Source organism: Arachis ipaensis, chromosome B07 (genome assembly GCF_000816755.2).
Source record: "Arachis ipaensis cultivar K30076 chromosome B07, Araip1.1, whole genome shotgun sequence".
NCBI classification, from domain to species: domain Eukaryota; kingdom Viridiplantae; phylum Streptophyta; class Magnoliopsida; order Fabales; family Fabaceae; genus Arachis; species Arachis ipaensis.
The window spans coordinates 24,536,258-24,552,638 of record NC_029791.2 but is presented as its reverse complement, the minus strand read 5'-3'; the positions used below and the strand labels follow the sequence as shown (position 1 = coordinate 24,552,638).

At 39.3% G+C, this 16,381-nt stretch overlaps 2 protein-coding genes across 2 annotated transcripts; one reads left to right on the top strand and one right to left on the bottom strand.

Moving 5' to 3' along the window:
- Positions 773-3,818, top strand: LOC107608108 (BAG family molecular chaperone regulator 4). Its single transcript, XM_016309999.2, is given in 5 exon segments — positions 773-1,142; positions 1,755-1,817; positions 1,820-1,956; positions 2,532-2,678; positions 3,585-3,818. Coding segments are annotated over 5 exon segments (816 nt in total). The 5' UTR covers positions 773-880; the 3' UTR covers positions 3,792-3,818.
- LOC107607011 lies at positions 10,008-11,516 on the bottom strand. The gene is made up of 2 exons (XM_016309003.1): positions 11,157-11,516; positions 10,008-11,057 (listed from the first exon to the last, which is right to left on the bottom strand). The coding sequence occupies exons 1-2, from the start codon at positions 11,514-11,516 to the stop codon at positions 10,008-10,010; spliced, it is 1,410 nt and encodes a 469-aa protein (XP_016164489.1).

The window sequence follows — 16,381 nt, the reverse complement described above, 5'->3', positions numbered from 1 at the left end:
TATATTATATTAATTTCAAAATAAAATATAAATAATTTTTTTTGTTAAACTTAACATATAATAATAATATTATTATTATTGAATTTGAGTTAGTATAAGGTTTAATTACTCTACTAGTCTCTATAGTTTCGCAAAATTTTTAATTAGGTCCCTATACTTTTTTTTTTTAATTGAGTCCTTGCACCAAATTTTTTTAATTGGGTTTCTGCACTTTTTTTTTCTTTTTATTTAGGTTCCTGTACTAATTCTTTTTTTTAGTTGGATCCATATAAAATTAATCCAATTACTACTAAGACTATAAGAGGGACTTAATTGAAAAAAAAATTTGGTGCAGGAACCCAATTAAAAAAAAAAGTATAGGAACCTAATTAAAAATTTTACGAAATTATAGGAACCAACAGAGTAATTAAACCTTAGTATAATAATAAAAAATAAATAAATTCAAAAAATAGTGATAATTAATTTTATTATATTAGTTAATTGTTGATAGTTAAATTAAAATTTAGTTTTTTAGTTAAATACAACTCAAATTATTAGTGATTTTTTAAAAAATTATTTAAGTTAAAAAATATATTATTTATATATTAATATATTGTATTAATATCCATTATTAAAATGGTCTTGATAAGGTCTGTACGGTACATAGTTTTGTAGCAACTTTAGAAAACTTTTGAGTAGTATGAGAGTAACGTAGCGCTGCTTTTGTAAAAGAGAGACAGTTGAGGGGTCCCCTTCTCTGAAACCAACTTTGTTTGCTTACTCAATTCGTCTTCCTTTCCTTTTGCTAATCTCACACTCCTCCTCTTCCATCTCTCGCAATCACTCACTCACTCTCTTTCTTTCTTTCTTCTATTGCTATGTTTCACCAATTTCACTGTTGATGAAAATGAAAAGAATATCACTATCTTCATCAAAACGTGCACCAGCTACTAATAATAATAACAATTATTACATGATGGTTAAGGAAAGTAGTATTAGTATAGATTGGGAGGTGAGGCCTGGTGGAATGCTTGTTCAGAAGAGACAAGAAAAAATTGTTGACTCTTCTTCTTCTTCTTCTTGTTCAAGTCCAATGATCAAAGTTAAGGTCTCTCATGGTTGTAATCACCATGAGGTTAATGTTCCTTCACAATCCACTTTTGGTAAGCATATGATGATCCTATATGCATTTGTCTTCATTCACTCTTTTCTATTTATCCAATTCTCTTAGTATTTGCCCCTTTTGGTGATAATAATATGAAAATATCAAGAGTTAACTTTTTGTGTGGTTTTGTTTGATGATGAGAGGTACCAAGTGGGCATTCTTTGTAAAGAATAATTATTCTTGTAAAGAAAGCTGCATTTTCTAATTGTCTCTGTATAGAATAATTTGTTTCAATGTTACGGAATTTGGCCTTCAGAATTCATCATAAAGTTTGGTATTATTCTATGTTTTTTAGTACATTGCAGTATGATTTGGATTTAATTTACATACATTTTTAGACGATTATATAATCATGTATTTACTATTATCACATAATTTCATAAGAAAAAGTATTTTATTGAACCTTTTAGCAATTTAAACATCTTATAAATTTAAGCAGTAATAGTGTATAACTTTTACTGAGTACATCTATTGCATTATTAGGTTAATAAAGTTGTTACAATTTGGCTTTAATTAAAGGAGGACAATATTTAGTATTAGCTTGTTTTTGACAAATTAAAATTCTGAAATTGAAGCATAACTAACTGCTTTAGTTGGCTCATTTTTGAAGGGCATTTAAAAGGTGTCCTTGCATCTGAGACTGGCCTAGAACCTAAGGAACAAAGGCTAATATTTACATATTGTTAGAGGATCCAGCCAGCACAGAAAGGAAGCTTCAGGAGATGCAGAGAAGGCAAGAAGATATAATAATTGCAAAGGCAATTGAATCAGTCTCCAATGTCAGAACACAAGTGGACAAGCTACAACAAAAGGTAACGACTAATTTCCCAAATCAATCACAAGAAATTTTTAGTCCAATATTTTAGTTCTCAACAAATTTTAATTACTAAAACAGTCCATATAATGTTGTTCGTTATTGTTGAGGGATTAATATGAACATTTTAAAAACTTTAGAGACTATTATATCTTTTATTAAGTAAAAACAGAGACTGATTTATCTAATTTTTATTATAATTTGACATAATAATAGATTTGTCTAACAAAATAAAAGATTAGAAATTAATTTAGTGATTAAAATTTATTAAAAATTAACACTACTCATTTTTTTAGAGACCGATGTGAGATACTATTCAAAGGTAACATTGGGAATTATGATATTCTTTCGAAAAGGAGTTATATTAAGTGTACTCGTTCTATAGTGAGAATCGATCTTGATATCTTTAAACTATGAAGATTGTTTACATACTACCTTCAACCACTAAATTATAATTGATTTTGTATTTTTGTATCGTATAAATTATAAACATCTATATATAAAAATGTGATTTAATACACACGAATTATTCAAGAAGATGCTATTATTAAATAAGTGAAACTTTTTTTTAAGGTGGTTGATTTGGAGAGGACTGTTTGTGGTGGTATTAAAGTTGAGGACAAAGAGTTTGTTGTCTTGACAGAGCTACTAATAGTTCAATTGCTTGAGTTGGATTCCATTGCTGCTGATGGAGAAGCTAAAGTACAGAGAAGAATTGAGGTTAGTGATATAAACTACAAAGCTTCTTGTTGCTTTGTAAGTCACCTATTAGGGACCAATTTTCGAAATGGTTCTTAAAAGATCACATTTTCGTCAATTGTTATATAGTAAAAAAATTGTAACTTTAATTTTAGCTATGTATGTGTTGCTAAAATTTCATGGTCACCATATAATGCACTAACAAATAATTAGACCCATAATGTTACAAGAATGTCTAGATTCACAATTGGAAGGTTTTGATATTACTTTAGGTGTTCTTGTTTTCCTACCTGGTTTGTGTTTTTTCTTTTGAATGTGTATGAGGATGATTGAAGATGATCCAAAGATTAATTTAGAGATTTAATATGCAAATTTAACATTTAAGTACTTTTTATCAAATAAAGCTTATTTTTATGGTTACAACTTACAAGTTTAATTTAGTTATTTTTTGAATAATTTTATCAGTGTTTTCAACATTTATATGTACAAGTGATTAGTCTAATCCTTATTCTACACCTCATTGTTCATGATGCTGCCTCTCGCTGAGTCAAACTTTAAAATAAGTGACTCAAATTTAGCATTGTCACACACTACTAAATTTGACCATATATAAACTAATTTGGATTGATTAAGTTACTAGCTCATTCGTCCGTTTAAATAAGTGTTAGGGTTTGAATTCTGTCTTGTATATGCAGTAATTTATTGGCCATTAACAAACTCTTAAATAAAGTTTCAATCTACGACGAATTAGTTATTAACCTGTAAGACAGAAGACACTATAAAAAACCAATTAAAAACCAAATTGACCATATATATTCACTGTTAAAATTATGGATGATGTTATTAAAAACGTTACACATTATTTTGTCAAATACAGTTATTGTTGATAATAAGAGGTCACATGTAATTTCTTTGTAACACATACAGGTTCAGCGTGTACAAAGTTATGTGGACAAAATTGACAAAATAAAAGCAAGAAATTCTGCTCCTTTAGGCAATGATGCTAACAACAATGCGGTGTCAGTGACCACCAAATGGGAGCCATTTGAATCAGGAATTGGAAGCTTCACGTCACCAACTCCATTCAAATTATCAACTACTATCATCACTCAAAATTGGGAATTGTTTGAGTGATAAACAATTGTCCTTTCTAAGTTGTTTTCTTTAGGCGTTATACAAATTAACATACATACATGTATATTATGTTCTCTATGACATAAATAAACAGAAAGTGTTTTTTTTTTTCCCAAGATAAATGTTATTTTATTAATATAAAATAAAAGTATTTTCGTAAGGAAGTACAAAAGAATTGGATATTTTCATTTATCATCAATTGTGACTGAAAGACTATTAGTTTAAGAACAAGTAAAGTAAGAATAAAGGAAGTTAGCAGCATCCATCAGGTATGGATAATGAGTTCACGCACTAAACTGCTAGCTTCTTTCATTATTTCTATTATTTCTGGTGCTGGGCGTATTATCTTCTCAAAAACACATGGATTCCTTACTTTCCAAGTGCTCCAGCACAGCGCCGCTATGAAGAAGGTCTTTTTTTGTCTACTGTCGAATTGAGCTGCTGTCCAGAATAAGGCTTGTTGCCATCAACTGAAAAATGTCTCTTCTTCTCTCATCCATAGGTCAGGAGTTATTAAGTTTAGACTCCAAATTATTGAAGAAGGGGGCATTGGAACAAAGCATGAGAAATTGATTCGTCCTTCGGCATGCATCTTGGGCAAGTGGCAGGGGTAGATGCAAATCGACTGTGAACTTGTTGTAACACCGGAAGCTTTTTATGAAGACTCTTCTATAGGAAAATCTTAATTTTATGAGGTAATTTCAATTCCCAAATGCTATTCCATACTTTGTTGTTCTGTATGTTCTGGGGCCTCAATGAAGTAGGAGAATGAAAGAATCCATAAGCAATTTTGTATCCTAACCCAACTTCATATATACCATATTTTGTCCAGTACCAATTAACTTCATCCTCCTCCTCTGGTGGTTTGATTGAAAAAATTTATTGCATATATCAACTGAAAAAATTGACTCAATCAGATTTCTGTTCCAACTTCTATCAGGATTTAGTAGCGAACTAACGTAGTATACTTGCAGATTTGGTAGTGTTCCGTTCAAACCAACCGAGGTATAGGTCCCCAACGAGATTTGCTTAGTTCCAGGAGTTGTGCGTCGTCAGGGAGGTAGTCTCCAAGGGTGACCTCGGTATGGTGAAACACGACGGCGGGAGCACCTGCAAAAAGCACTCCGACGCTCAAGTAAGTGTATGAGTTATGAGAAGTAAAGAGAATAAGTTAGAGTAAACTCTGTCACCTGTCCTTCTTAGGTTGTTTTTACTCTTATTTTATAGATGACTGGAGCGTCATGTATTGCCTGATTTGTTCCGATATTGGTGGCTTGGACGGTGAGTTCTGTTTTCGTAAGTAATGTCTATGGGATAGTGTATAACTCACGTGCGTGATTGTTTCAGTTTTGGTTTGTTTCTGAGATTCATGGTCGGATTGTTGTTGTTGATGCTAATCCCGAGTTTAGCGGGGTACACGTCATAGCCCCCAAGCTCGGCTGGCATTGCATGTAAATGATAGACGAGCTTATTGAGTTGCTTTCGTTGTGTCTTCTGGTCTTGGGCCGCTCCAAATTGGTCTTCAACGGTGTTAAATGGTCTTGGAAGGCGTTGCTATTGCTTTTCTTGCAAAACGTGCCCGCTTTTAATGCTTTTATTTGCTGTTTGGGTTATCCACGCTTGTTTAACGGTTGCGAGGTATTTACCCACTAAGTTAGTGGGCTTGCAATAATTTTTCTTTGGGGATTTCGTTGCTGTTTCAAATTCTTTCTGACCCTTGCCATGACTTCTAAAGGTTCGTTTTTTCCTCTGTAGTTTGTTTTCTTTTCTCTATTCTTTCTTCTGGGATGGCGAGAGATAAAGAAAAAGATAAAGTTGTGGAAGAGGATGAATCTAATCCCTATTACTGGGTTCATGATGATGTGAGGACCCGCTCCTCTTCATTTGTTAGTGCTGACTCCATGAGTGAGCTTCGTAGCTTGCATGTTGTGAAGGAGGGTTCTGGTATTGCGGTTGAGTTCTTTCCCTGTTCTAGTGAAGATAGGGTTTGCGAGAGGAGGGGGGATTGGCAGTATTTCTATTTTTATACGCCTTGTCTTATTGAGCTTCACGTTAGGTTCCCGTTTTCTGCATTTGAATGTGATGTGTTAACCCAGTTGAACTGTGCACCTTCACAGTTACACCCTAACTCTTGGGCATTTTTGCGTGCTTTCCAGTGTTTAATGAGCTTTCTTTCTGTCCCTTGTTCTCTTGCTGTCTTTTTCTCGTTGTTTCAAGCGAAAGGGGTTCGAAAGGGGTTATGGATATGTCTGAGCAGTTACCCTGGTTGGTCTCTCTTCCTTCTTTATAAGTCTTCCTTCAAAAACTTTAAATATTTGTTTGTAAAGGTGAGGTCGGTGGAATCTGAATACCCCTTCTATCTAGATGACGAGTTGGTAGAGAGATTTCCCTTATACTGGTGTTCGGAACCTTGCCAGATTCTTGAAGCTGTTGAACGGAGTGAGGAGGAGGAGCGGTTACTAGATTTTTTGGTTGAGAGTTTTGCTGGGGGGAATGTTTGTCTATTCCTGACCTTCTTCGCTATTATGACTCTGGTGATATGGATGGTTTGAAAGCATATTTAGGTATTTCTTGACTGTTTTGTGTTTGTTTCTCACTTGCTTTATTTATTCTGACCTTTTGTCTTCTGTGTAGGTGAACGGGTACCTCTTCTTGATCCAGAACGTCTTCAGACTTTTCTAAAAAAGAAAAAGAAAAGACTCACCGATGCCTCTCTGGCAGTAAATGAGGGGAGAGGTGATATTGCTCAATCTGTTGCTCAAGCTACGTCTTCCTTTAAGAGGAAGAGGGATAATGTTGAAAAATCTGTGGAAGTGATCTCGGAGGAAGTAAGGGAAGTTGCTGGAGGTGGTGGGGTTGCTTTTGATCGTCAAAGAAAACTCCATGGCTTTATTCCTGGCTCTGGATCGCATTCCTTGTGGAGTGATCAATTTGACTTTGCCAATCTTTCTGATAAAGTGTCTCAATACCCTGGAGATATGCTGATGACTCGCCGTGTTGGCATGGAGTCTCTTGGTAAATTTGTTCAGGTAATGCCTGCTATAGTTCGAGCATTTTGGTATACTTTTTCCTTGCCTTTTGACTTTTTGTGGTTTTTTATGTTTGTGTAGATTGTTGCTTCTCGCCTGATGTGTGTCGGTCGAACCACCGAGCTTATCGGCGCCGAGCAACAGGAGATTGTGAATCGAGTTGCCGATCTGGAGAAGTCGCATAATATGAGGATAGCTGAGTTGGAAAAGGCTGCTAAGGAGAAAGATGATGCTGTTATCAGCGCTTTGGCTAGGGCAAAGGATTCCGAAGAGGAGGTGACTCGCTTAAGGGATCAGATCCGTTTGCTGCAAGCCGAAGTTATGGAACATGATCTGGCCAAAGGTCGGATCACTTCTCGTGTTCATGAGTTGGAGGAGCATGGTATGGAGATGTTCTCTTATGGATTTGAACGAGCTGTGAGTCAGATCGCTGTACTGGCCCCGGATTTCGACAGTGATCAGCTTGATATGACTAAGATAGTTGTTGATGGGAAATTAGTTGTAGATAGAACTGCGGAGGAGCATGATGAGAACGCTCCTCCCTCTTAGTTTGTGTATGATTGACTATTATTGACTATTTTGACCGAGGTTTGGTCTTGTTTTGTTGATATTTTGAACTATTTTGCTTTGGCCAAGGTTTAGGCCAAGTTAGTGATGTCACTTTGTTGTGATTTTGTATACGTCGTTCTCCTTTATATTTTGTTTGTTAGGCTTAGATTTGAGAGAAACATTCGATAATTTGGATATATTGGGCGTCCGGCCTCGTTAAAACCCTTCCTTAGGCAAAACCCTTTTTGTTTTGGGAAAAAAGCTCTAAGGGGGAAAAAGAGTGCCTTCATCCGCTAATTGTACAATTTATGATCTATACATTTTCAATGAGGAAACATTCCAGTTTCCTGATACTGGGCTGCCCTGTAGTGTCTGTAGTTGATAAGCCCCCATTTCGAGTACTTTTGCTATTCGGAAAGGCCCCTCCCAGTTCGCGGCGAGCTTGCCGTGTGAAGGAGGTCGTCTTGCATCTTCAGTTCGCCTGAGGACAAGATCGTCTTCTGAGAAAGTCCTTGGGACGACTTTGCTATTGTGTCTTCTTGCAGCCAATTGTTTCGTGGCTCTTTGTTTGATTGCTGCGATATCCCTATCTTCTTCGATGAGGTCAAGCTCGGCGCCTCTTATGAGGGTGTTGTTTTGTTCGTCGTATAGCTCGGTCCTAATTGTGGGTGTTCCGACTTCTACCGGGATTAGTGCCTCTGCCCCGTATACCAGCTTGAAGGGTGTTTCGCCTGTGGTTGTTTGTATTGTAGTGTTGTAGCTCCATAGTATTTCTGGGATTAGCTCGGCCCATTCACCCTTCGCATTGTCAAGTTTTCTCTTTATTGCCTGCAATATAACTCGGTTAGCAGCTTCGGCTTGCCCATTGGTTTGTGGGTGTTCGACCGAGCTAAAATAGTGCTGTATATTAAAATTGCTTAAAAATGTGCCGAGCTTATTATCGATAAATTGCCTACCGTTATCTGATATTATTTCTCTTGGTATTCCAAATCTGCATATTATGTTTTTCCATATAAAAGATCTTACCTTTTCGGCTGTTATCTTTGCTAAAGGTTGCGCTTCTATCCATTTTGAGAAGTAGTCAATTGACACTAAAAGAAACTTTACCTGACCTGGTGCTACTGGAAATGGGCCGAGGATATCGAGTCCCCATCTTTGAAAAGGCCAGCTTACCTCCATACTGTGCAATAGTTCGGCTGGCTTTGTAGAAATGGCTTCATGCTTTTGGCATTTGTCGCATTTCTTGACCTTCGCTATGCAATCTCTTTTCATGGTCGGCCAGAAGTATCCTGTTCGGACGATTTTTGCGGCTAGGGCTCTCCCTCCGATGTGGTTTCTGCATACGCCTTCATGTACTTCGTTCATTACTTCTCTTGCCTCCTCGTTGTTCAGGCATTTCAGTAATGGTTGTGAGATGCCGCGCTTATACAGTTCCCCTGCTACGCTTGTATATAGGCTTGCCCTTCGTCTGAAGTGTTGTGGATTAAGCTCGTTTTTAGGCACGGTACCTGTATTGATGTACTCAAGAAAGGGCATTCTCCAGTCATGGAGATGGTTAATGTTTCTTATAGATATAAATTCAATGCTGGGTTTTTTAAGTGTCAGCTGTGTTAATGCTGATGTTTGTGTGTCTGCCCTAGTGGATGCAAGTTTAGATAATACGTCGGCTCTAGTGTTCTTTTCTCTATGCACATGTAGAATGGTGAATGAACTGAATTTTGAAATAAGATCCTTTGCTATCAGCCAGTAACGCTCTAGCAAGGGATCTTTTACCTGGTATTCCCCTCGGATTTGTTGGACTACCAAGAGGGAATCACAGTGTGCTGTCAGGCTTTGTATCTGGAGGTTGAGGGCGAGCTTGAGTCCGGCTATGAGGGCTTCATATTCGGCCTGGTTGTTGCTTGCTGGGAAGTGGAATTGTAGCGACTGCTCGGCCACTACGTTTTCTCCTTCTTTCAGAATCACTCTGGCTCCGCTTCCTTCTCGGCTGGATGCTCCGTCTACATGTAGCTCCCAGTGCTTGTTGTGTTCGGCCGAGGTTAATTCTGATACGAAGTCGGCTAGGATTTGTGCCTTTAGTGCTGATCTTGGTTGAAACTGGATATCGAATTCTGAGAGCTCTATGGACCATTTGGTCAGTCGTCCAGCTAATTCCGGCTTTGTTAGTATTTGTCGTAATGGTTGGTTTGTTCGTACTATTATTGTATGGCTTTGAAAGTAATGTCTAAGTCTTCTCGCCGTTGTTACAAGCGCTAAAGCTAGCTGTTCAATCCTTGGGTACCTTTGTTCTGTTGGCTGCATGACTCTGCTGACGAAGTATACTGGTTGTTGTGCTTTTCCTGATTCGATCACTAAGGCCGAGCTTATAGAATGCTCGGAAGCAGATAGGTATAAGTATAAGGGCTTGCCGATTTCAGGTCTTTGTAGTACTGGAGGTGATGATAAGACGACTTTGAGTTCAGCGAAAGCTTTTTCACATTCTTCTGTCCATAGAAACTTTTTGTTCTTTGTTATTGTTTGGAAGAAATGATATGATCGGCTTGATGCTGACGGTAGGAACCGGGATAATGCTGCTATTTTCCCTGCTAGCTGTTGTACTTCTTTTACTGTTTTGGGGCTTGCCATGTTGAGTATTGCCTCACATTTTTCTGGGTTTGCCTCTATACCTCGTGATGTTAGCATGAATTCGAGGAATTTGCCCCCCTCGTACTCCAAAAGCACATTTTTCTGGGTTGAGCCTCATTCTGTATGTTTGGACTTGTTCAAATACCTCTTTAAGATCATCGCAGTGTAATTTCCCATGGGTGGTCTTGGCGACCATATCATCCACATAGATCTCCATGTTCCGACCTATCTGATGATGGAACACCTTGTCCATCAGTCGCTGGTATGTCGCACCTGCATTCTTTAGTCCAAATGGCATTACTCTATAACAAAAATTTCCATGCTCGGTTATAAATGCGGTTTTGCTTTGGTCTTCTGGGTGCATGAGTATCTGGTTGTAACCAAAGTATGCATCCATGAAGCTCAAGCTTTTGAAACCTGATGCACTGTCTACGAGTTTATCGATGCATGGTAGAGGATAAGCATCCTTGGGGCATGCTTTATTTAAATCTGTGAAGTCGACGCACATGCGCCATTTACCTGAATTTTTTCTTACCATTACTACGTTCGAGAGCCATGTAGTGAATCTGATTTCTTTGATGAAGTTGGCTTTAAGTAGCTTTTCGGTTTCTTCCAGTGCGGCCCTTGATTTGTCTGCTCCGAGATTCCTCTTTTTCTGAGCTATAGGTCGGCTCGCCTTGTTTGTGGCGAGTTTATGGCAGATAATGCTCGGATCTATTCCTGGTATATCTGCCGGGGTCCATGCAAATAGGTCGGCGTTGTCTTGCAACACTTTCACCAGTTCTGATCTTTCCTTTCCCTGTAGTGCCTGGCCGATGTATGTGAACCGTTCTGGTTTCTCCATCAGTGGGATTTTCTGGAGCTCGTCTGCTGGTTGAGGCCTTTCTTGGGTGTCCTCACGCGGATCAAGCTCTGCCAAGGACAGTACCTCTATTGCGTTATGGATCGCTTTGACTTCTTGCTGGAACTCTAGTCTTAGAGCCGACCTTTTCAGGCTTGCGTTGTAACATTGCCGAGCTTGTTGTCGGTCCGAGTGAAGTGTCGCTATTTTTCCGTCCTGTGCCTAAAATTTTACACATAGATGAAAGGTTGAAACTACTGCCCTGAACATGTTCAGAGCAGGTCTTCCGAGAATAATGTTATAAGGACTAGGGCAGTCAACTATAAGGTATTGTATGTCGGTGGTTCGTGACAATGGGTGGTTTCCCATCATTGTCTTCAACCATATGTAGCCCTTAATTGGTACTCTTTCTCCGGAGAATCCGACTAATTCTCCGGATGAAGGTTGTATAAGTTTTTCAGATATTTGCATTTTTAGAAAAGTAGCGTAAAACAGAACATCGGCACTGCTACCTGGGTCCAAGAGGACTTTTCTTACCAATAACTCGCCTGTTTGGATAGAAATTACCACTAGGTCGTCTGAGTGTGGTGCGGCCGAGCATATGTCCCTCTGGTTGAAAATGATTTCTAGGTTTGATGTGTCCTTGTTGTTATGTAGTGTTGTCCCTTCTATTGCAAGCATCGCGCGATAGTTACGTTTTCTCGCCGAAGTTGTTTCTCCTCCTCCGGCGAATCCTCCTGATATGGTGTTTATGATCCCCTTAGGTGGTGTGTTGTTTGGCCATTTGTTGGTTTCTTTTGCTCCCGAGGTCTGTTGGCGTTCTTCTCTATCGATCTCTTTATGCTTCCTTCCCTCGATGTATTTATCTAGGAGGCCCTGCCGGGCCAATCTTTCTAATAGGTCTTTGGCTATTATACATTCGTCGGTTGTGTGGCCGTACTTTTGGTGGAAAGCACAGTGCTTGCTTTTGTCGACGAATCTCTGGTCTTGATAGCTCCCGGCCCTTGCTGGTGGTTTTATAATTTTGGCGTTGAGTATTTCTTTGATTATCCTTTCCCTTCTTGTGTTGAACTTGGTGTAATTGTCACTTTTTTTGGGGTTAGCTTGAAGGGTCTCTTGAGGTCTTTGATGTTTGCCGATCTTGTGGATTTTTCATCCTCTCTTTTAGGTTGTCTTTTTTCTGTCTTTTCGGTTTCGCGGAACTCTTCGATCTCCATCTGCCCTGCCGCCCTTTCTCAGAATTCTTCCAACGTCTTTGGCTTTGTTACTGCAATTGTTTCCCTGAATTTTCTGGGTCGGAGTCCTGCTTTTATGGCGTGCAGATGGACGGCGGGGTCTAAGTCGGGTATTTCCATTGTCGCTTCTGCAAACCTGGTTAGGTAGTCTTTCAAGTTCTCCTGGGGTCCTTGGCGAATGGTGCCGAGGTAGTCCGATCCATGTACATATATTCTCGCAGCAGCAAAGTAGTCTATGAAGGATTTTGCTAATTCCTCGAAAGAAGAGATTGATCTTGCAGGTAGTTTTGAGAACCAAAGCAGAGCTGCGCCATCGAGGTAAGTAGGAAAGGCCCTGCAGAAGACAGGTTCGTTATTAGGACCATTAAAGAACATCATAGATTGAAATTTCTTGATGTGAGCCCGGGGGTCACCAATCCCCTTATATGGCTCGAGGGAAGAAGGTAATGTGAAATGTTTTGGCATCTGGTAGTTGGTGATCTCCTCAAAGAATGGGTTGTCCAAGGTCAGCTTCTCCTTTGGTGGGTAAATACTCCGTAGGTCTGTTTTTCCTTTATGACCGTTGTCTTCACGTTTACTGGCGTCATTTTGGTTGGTTAGTTTGGCCAGCCTTTTGACTTCCGCTTGCAGTTCGGCCATTTGAGCCATGAGCTCGGCCTGAGTGTTTTGATGGACTCCATTATCAGCCATGTGTGAAGGTTGAGAATCCCTGCATAAAAAGAAAACACGAGGTGCTATACAAAAGAAAGAGTGGGGTCAGTGTAACCGGGCCCCACGGTGGGCGCCAAATGTTCCGTTCAAACCAACCGAGGTATAGGTCCCCAACGAGATTTGCTTAGTTTCAGGAGTCGTGCGTCGTCAGGGAGGTAGTCTCCAAGGGTGACCTTGGTGTGGTGAAACACGACGGGGGGAGCACCTGCAAAAAGCACTCCGACGCTCAAGTAAGTGTATGAGTTATGAGAAGTAAAGAGAATAAGTTAGAGTAAACTCTGTCACCTGTCCTTCTTAGGTTGTTTTTACTCTTATTTTATAGATGACTGGAGCGTCATGTATTGCCTGATTTGTTCCAATATTGGTGGCTTGAATGGTGAGTTCTGTTTTCGCAAGTAACGTCTATGGGATAGTGTATAACTCACGTGCGTGATTGTTTCAGTTTTGGTTTGTTTCCGAGATTCATGGTCGGATTGTTGTTGTTGATGCTAATCCCGAGCTTAGCGGGGTACACGTCAGGTAGGATTGTGATTGCATCTTGATGGACATTAAAGGGTAATGGTGGTGGGAGCCATGGATCATGAAAGATGCGGATATTAGCACCAGAGCCTATTTTTCATAACAAGCCTTTCTCAATTACCTTGCGCCCTTCAAGAATACTTCTCCAGCCCCACGACGGTATACTTCCTATCTCTGCATGTAAAAAATCTGTATATCTGAAATATTTAGTTTTGAGCATTTTTGATAGAGTAGAATTAGGGTATTTCATAAGACGCCAACATTGCTTGCCTAATAAGGCCAAATTTTGCGCCCTTAGGTCCTTGATCCCCAACACTCCATCTTTCTTCGGTCTCGTCATTGTGTCCCATTTAATCCAAACCATTCTTCATTCTGCTCCTTTTTTACCCCACCAAAATTGCGAGAGCATGCTATGAATCTCAGTCAACAGCTGTCTGGGAGCTTGAAACAAGAGAGTGTATAAATAGGAATCGCTTCTCCCATTGCTCTCAATAGCGTGTGTCTGCCACCTGAGGACAATAAACTTCTTTTTCAACCCATGATTCTCTTTTGAACTTTATCCTTGATAGCTTCAAAGGTTGCTTTCTTTGATTTTTGAACTATAGAGGGCAGCCCCAGGTATTTGTCTTGTGCTCCGATATGTTCAATATTTAGTTTCTGTGCAATTGCTAGTCTTGTGTTTTAAGGTGTGTTGTGACTAAAAAATATGGCCGACTTATTCAAATTGACTTTTTTTCCAATGAAACCCTCATAGATCTCTAATAATTCTAGAATACTTTGGCTTGTGTTAGGTGAGCTCTTGTAAAAAAGAATTGAATCATCAGCAAACAAAAGGTGATTAACTGTTTGGCATCTCCGATTAACTTGAACTCCTTGAATTAATTTGTTTTGCTCTGCCTTGTGTAGCAAGAAGGAAAGCCCTTCTACACAAAAAAGAAAGAGATATGGAGATAGGGGGTCACCCTGTCGGATGCCCCTATTTGGCCTAAAATAGCCAAAAGGTTGACCTTCCACAACAACAGAGAAAGAAACAGTCGTTACTAATTCCTTAGTCCAGTTAATCCATTTAGCATCAAAGCCTAGCTTATCCATAATATACCATAAGAAATGCCATTCAACCCTATCATAAGCCTTGATCATGTCTAGTTTAGTAGCCATCTCATGCTCTGTCCCACTTCTCTTATTTTTCAAATAGTGCATACATTCGTGGGCAATTAGAATATTATCTGAAATGAGTCTACCTTTGAGAAACGCACTCTGATAACTTATGATTTTATTCATAATACCTTGTAATCGATGCACCATAACTTTAGAAATAATTTTATACATAATTGAGGACAAACTAATCGGTCGTACCTGAGTCATGTCACTGGCATCTGGCACCTTTGGAATCAAACAAATTTGAGTATGGTTGAAGCTTTTTAGAATTCTGCTACTGTGAAAGAAATTTCTCACTGCCTTAAAAATGTCACCTCTAACTATATCCCAGATAAAGTGAAAAAACTTAGCTGTAAACCCGTCATCACCAGGAGTACTCTGAGCATGAACACTAAATGTAGCTCTTTTGACCTCGTCCATAGTTACGAGCCTTTGGAGCCTGCGGTTCATGGAAGCTGTAACCTTAGGCTCCAAATCCTCTAAGTATGGATTCGGATTAGCCGAACAAGAAGAAGTAAAAATATCGTAAAAGTAGTCTTCAGCTACCTTTGCAATATCCTCCGGTTTCGATGCAATCTCATTGTCCTTCTTAACTAATCTCCAAATTATGTTCCTTCGCACCCTTGATTGAAATTTCTGGTGAAAGAATCTGGTATTCTGATCTCCTTCTTTTAGCCACTTGACTCTATATTTTTCGCACCAATAGCTCTCTTCTTTCAAATATGCCAGCTCCAGCTTCTCCTCCAAACTGGTAACCTCCTCTCCCCCACTGATTCCAGTCACCCACAACTCCTCTAGTTTAGCTTGAAGGCCCTTAATTTCTTTCTGGGAGTTTGCTTTGTAAGTTTTTTCATTGAGCAAATCTATGTCTACAATCTTTCAACTTTTGGGCCAAGGAGAACATAGCTGAGCCTACTACTTCCATTCTCCACACTTCACTAATAATTCTCTTGATATCCTTTTCTCCACACTAACATTCCAGGTATTTAAAATTCCTTTTACTATACCAGGATTGAGGTTCGGTTTCCATCAAGATAGGAGTATGATCCGAACCTGACTCTGTGAGCCTGTGCACCACTACATTCAGAAATTTCAGCTTCCATCCCATCCCAACTAAATAGCGGTCAAGTCTCTCCTTCACCAAATTCTCTCCTTGTCTTTGATTTATCCACGTGAAAGGCCACCCCACTATTCCAATATCCACTAATTCGTTGCTGTCAATAAAATTAGTGAATATTGCAATGGTGGTTGCTGATTTTTGGCCTCCACCCTCCTTTTTCGCTTGGCTTGTTATAGCATTAAAATCGCCTGCTATTACCACCTTTTCTTCCAGGTGTTGACTCATTGTTGTAAGCTCCTCAAACTGTAAGGATCGAATTTGTTCCGAACAACTCAAAGGGACACCAATGAACGCCCATACCTCACTGCTTCCGAATTTCTTAACTTCGGCTGCCACAAAGAATTCTCCACTGTTAATAATTTGAACATTGATGCTCTCCTTCCAAGCTAGCATAAGTCCTCCTGCCACTCCTATCGAGTTAACAATATGCCATTTTTCGTAGCCACATACCCGAAGTTTTGCTTCCACCTGTCGAGATTGGTTCTTTGTTTCACTTATGAACACAATCTTGGGGGAGTGGGATTTACAGATCCCTTTTAGGGTGTGAATTGTCAAGGGTCTCCCCAAACCCCGATAATTTCAAACTATAGTTCTCATGGCGCCTTGGGTGTCATTTGTAGGCTGGCACCCTCCACCCTGTGTTCAACTGCATTTTCATCCTCTGTCCTTACTTTCTTTGTAGATCCTTCATCTATACCACTCATCAACCTTTCTTTTGGATCCACTTTTAGTATCCAACCCTCCAACCCCTTATCTTGCTAACTTTTTTCACTTCCTACCTTTCTCTGTTGTGAGGCACTGTC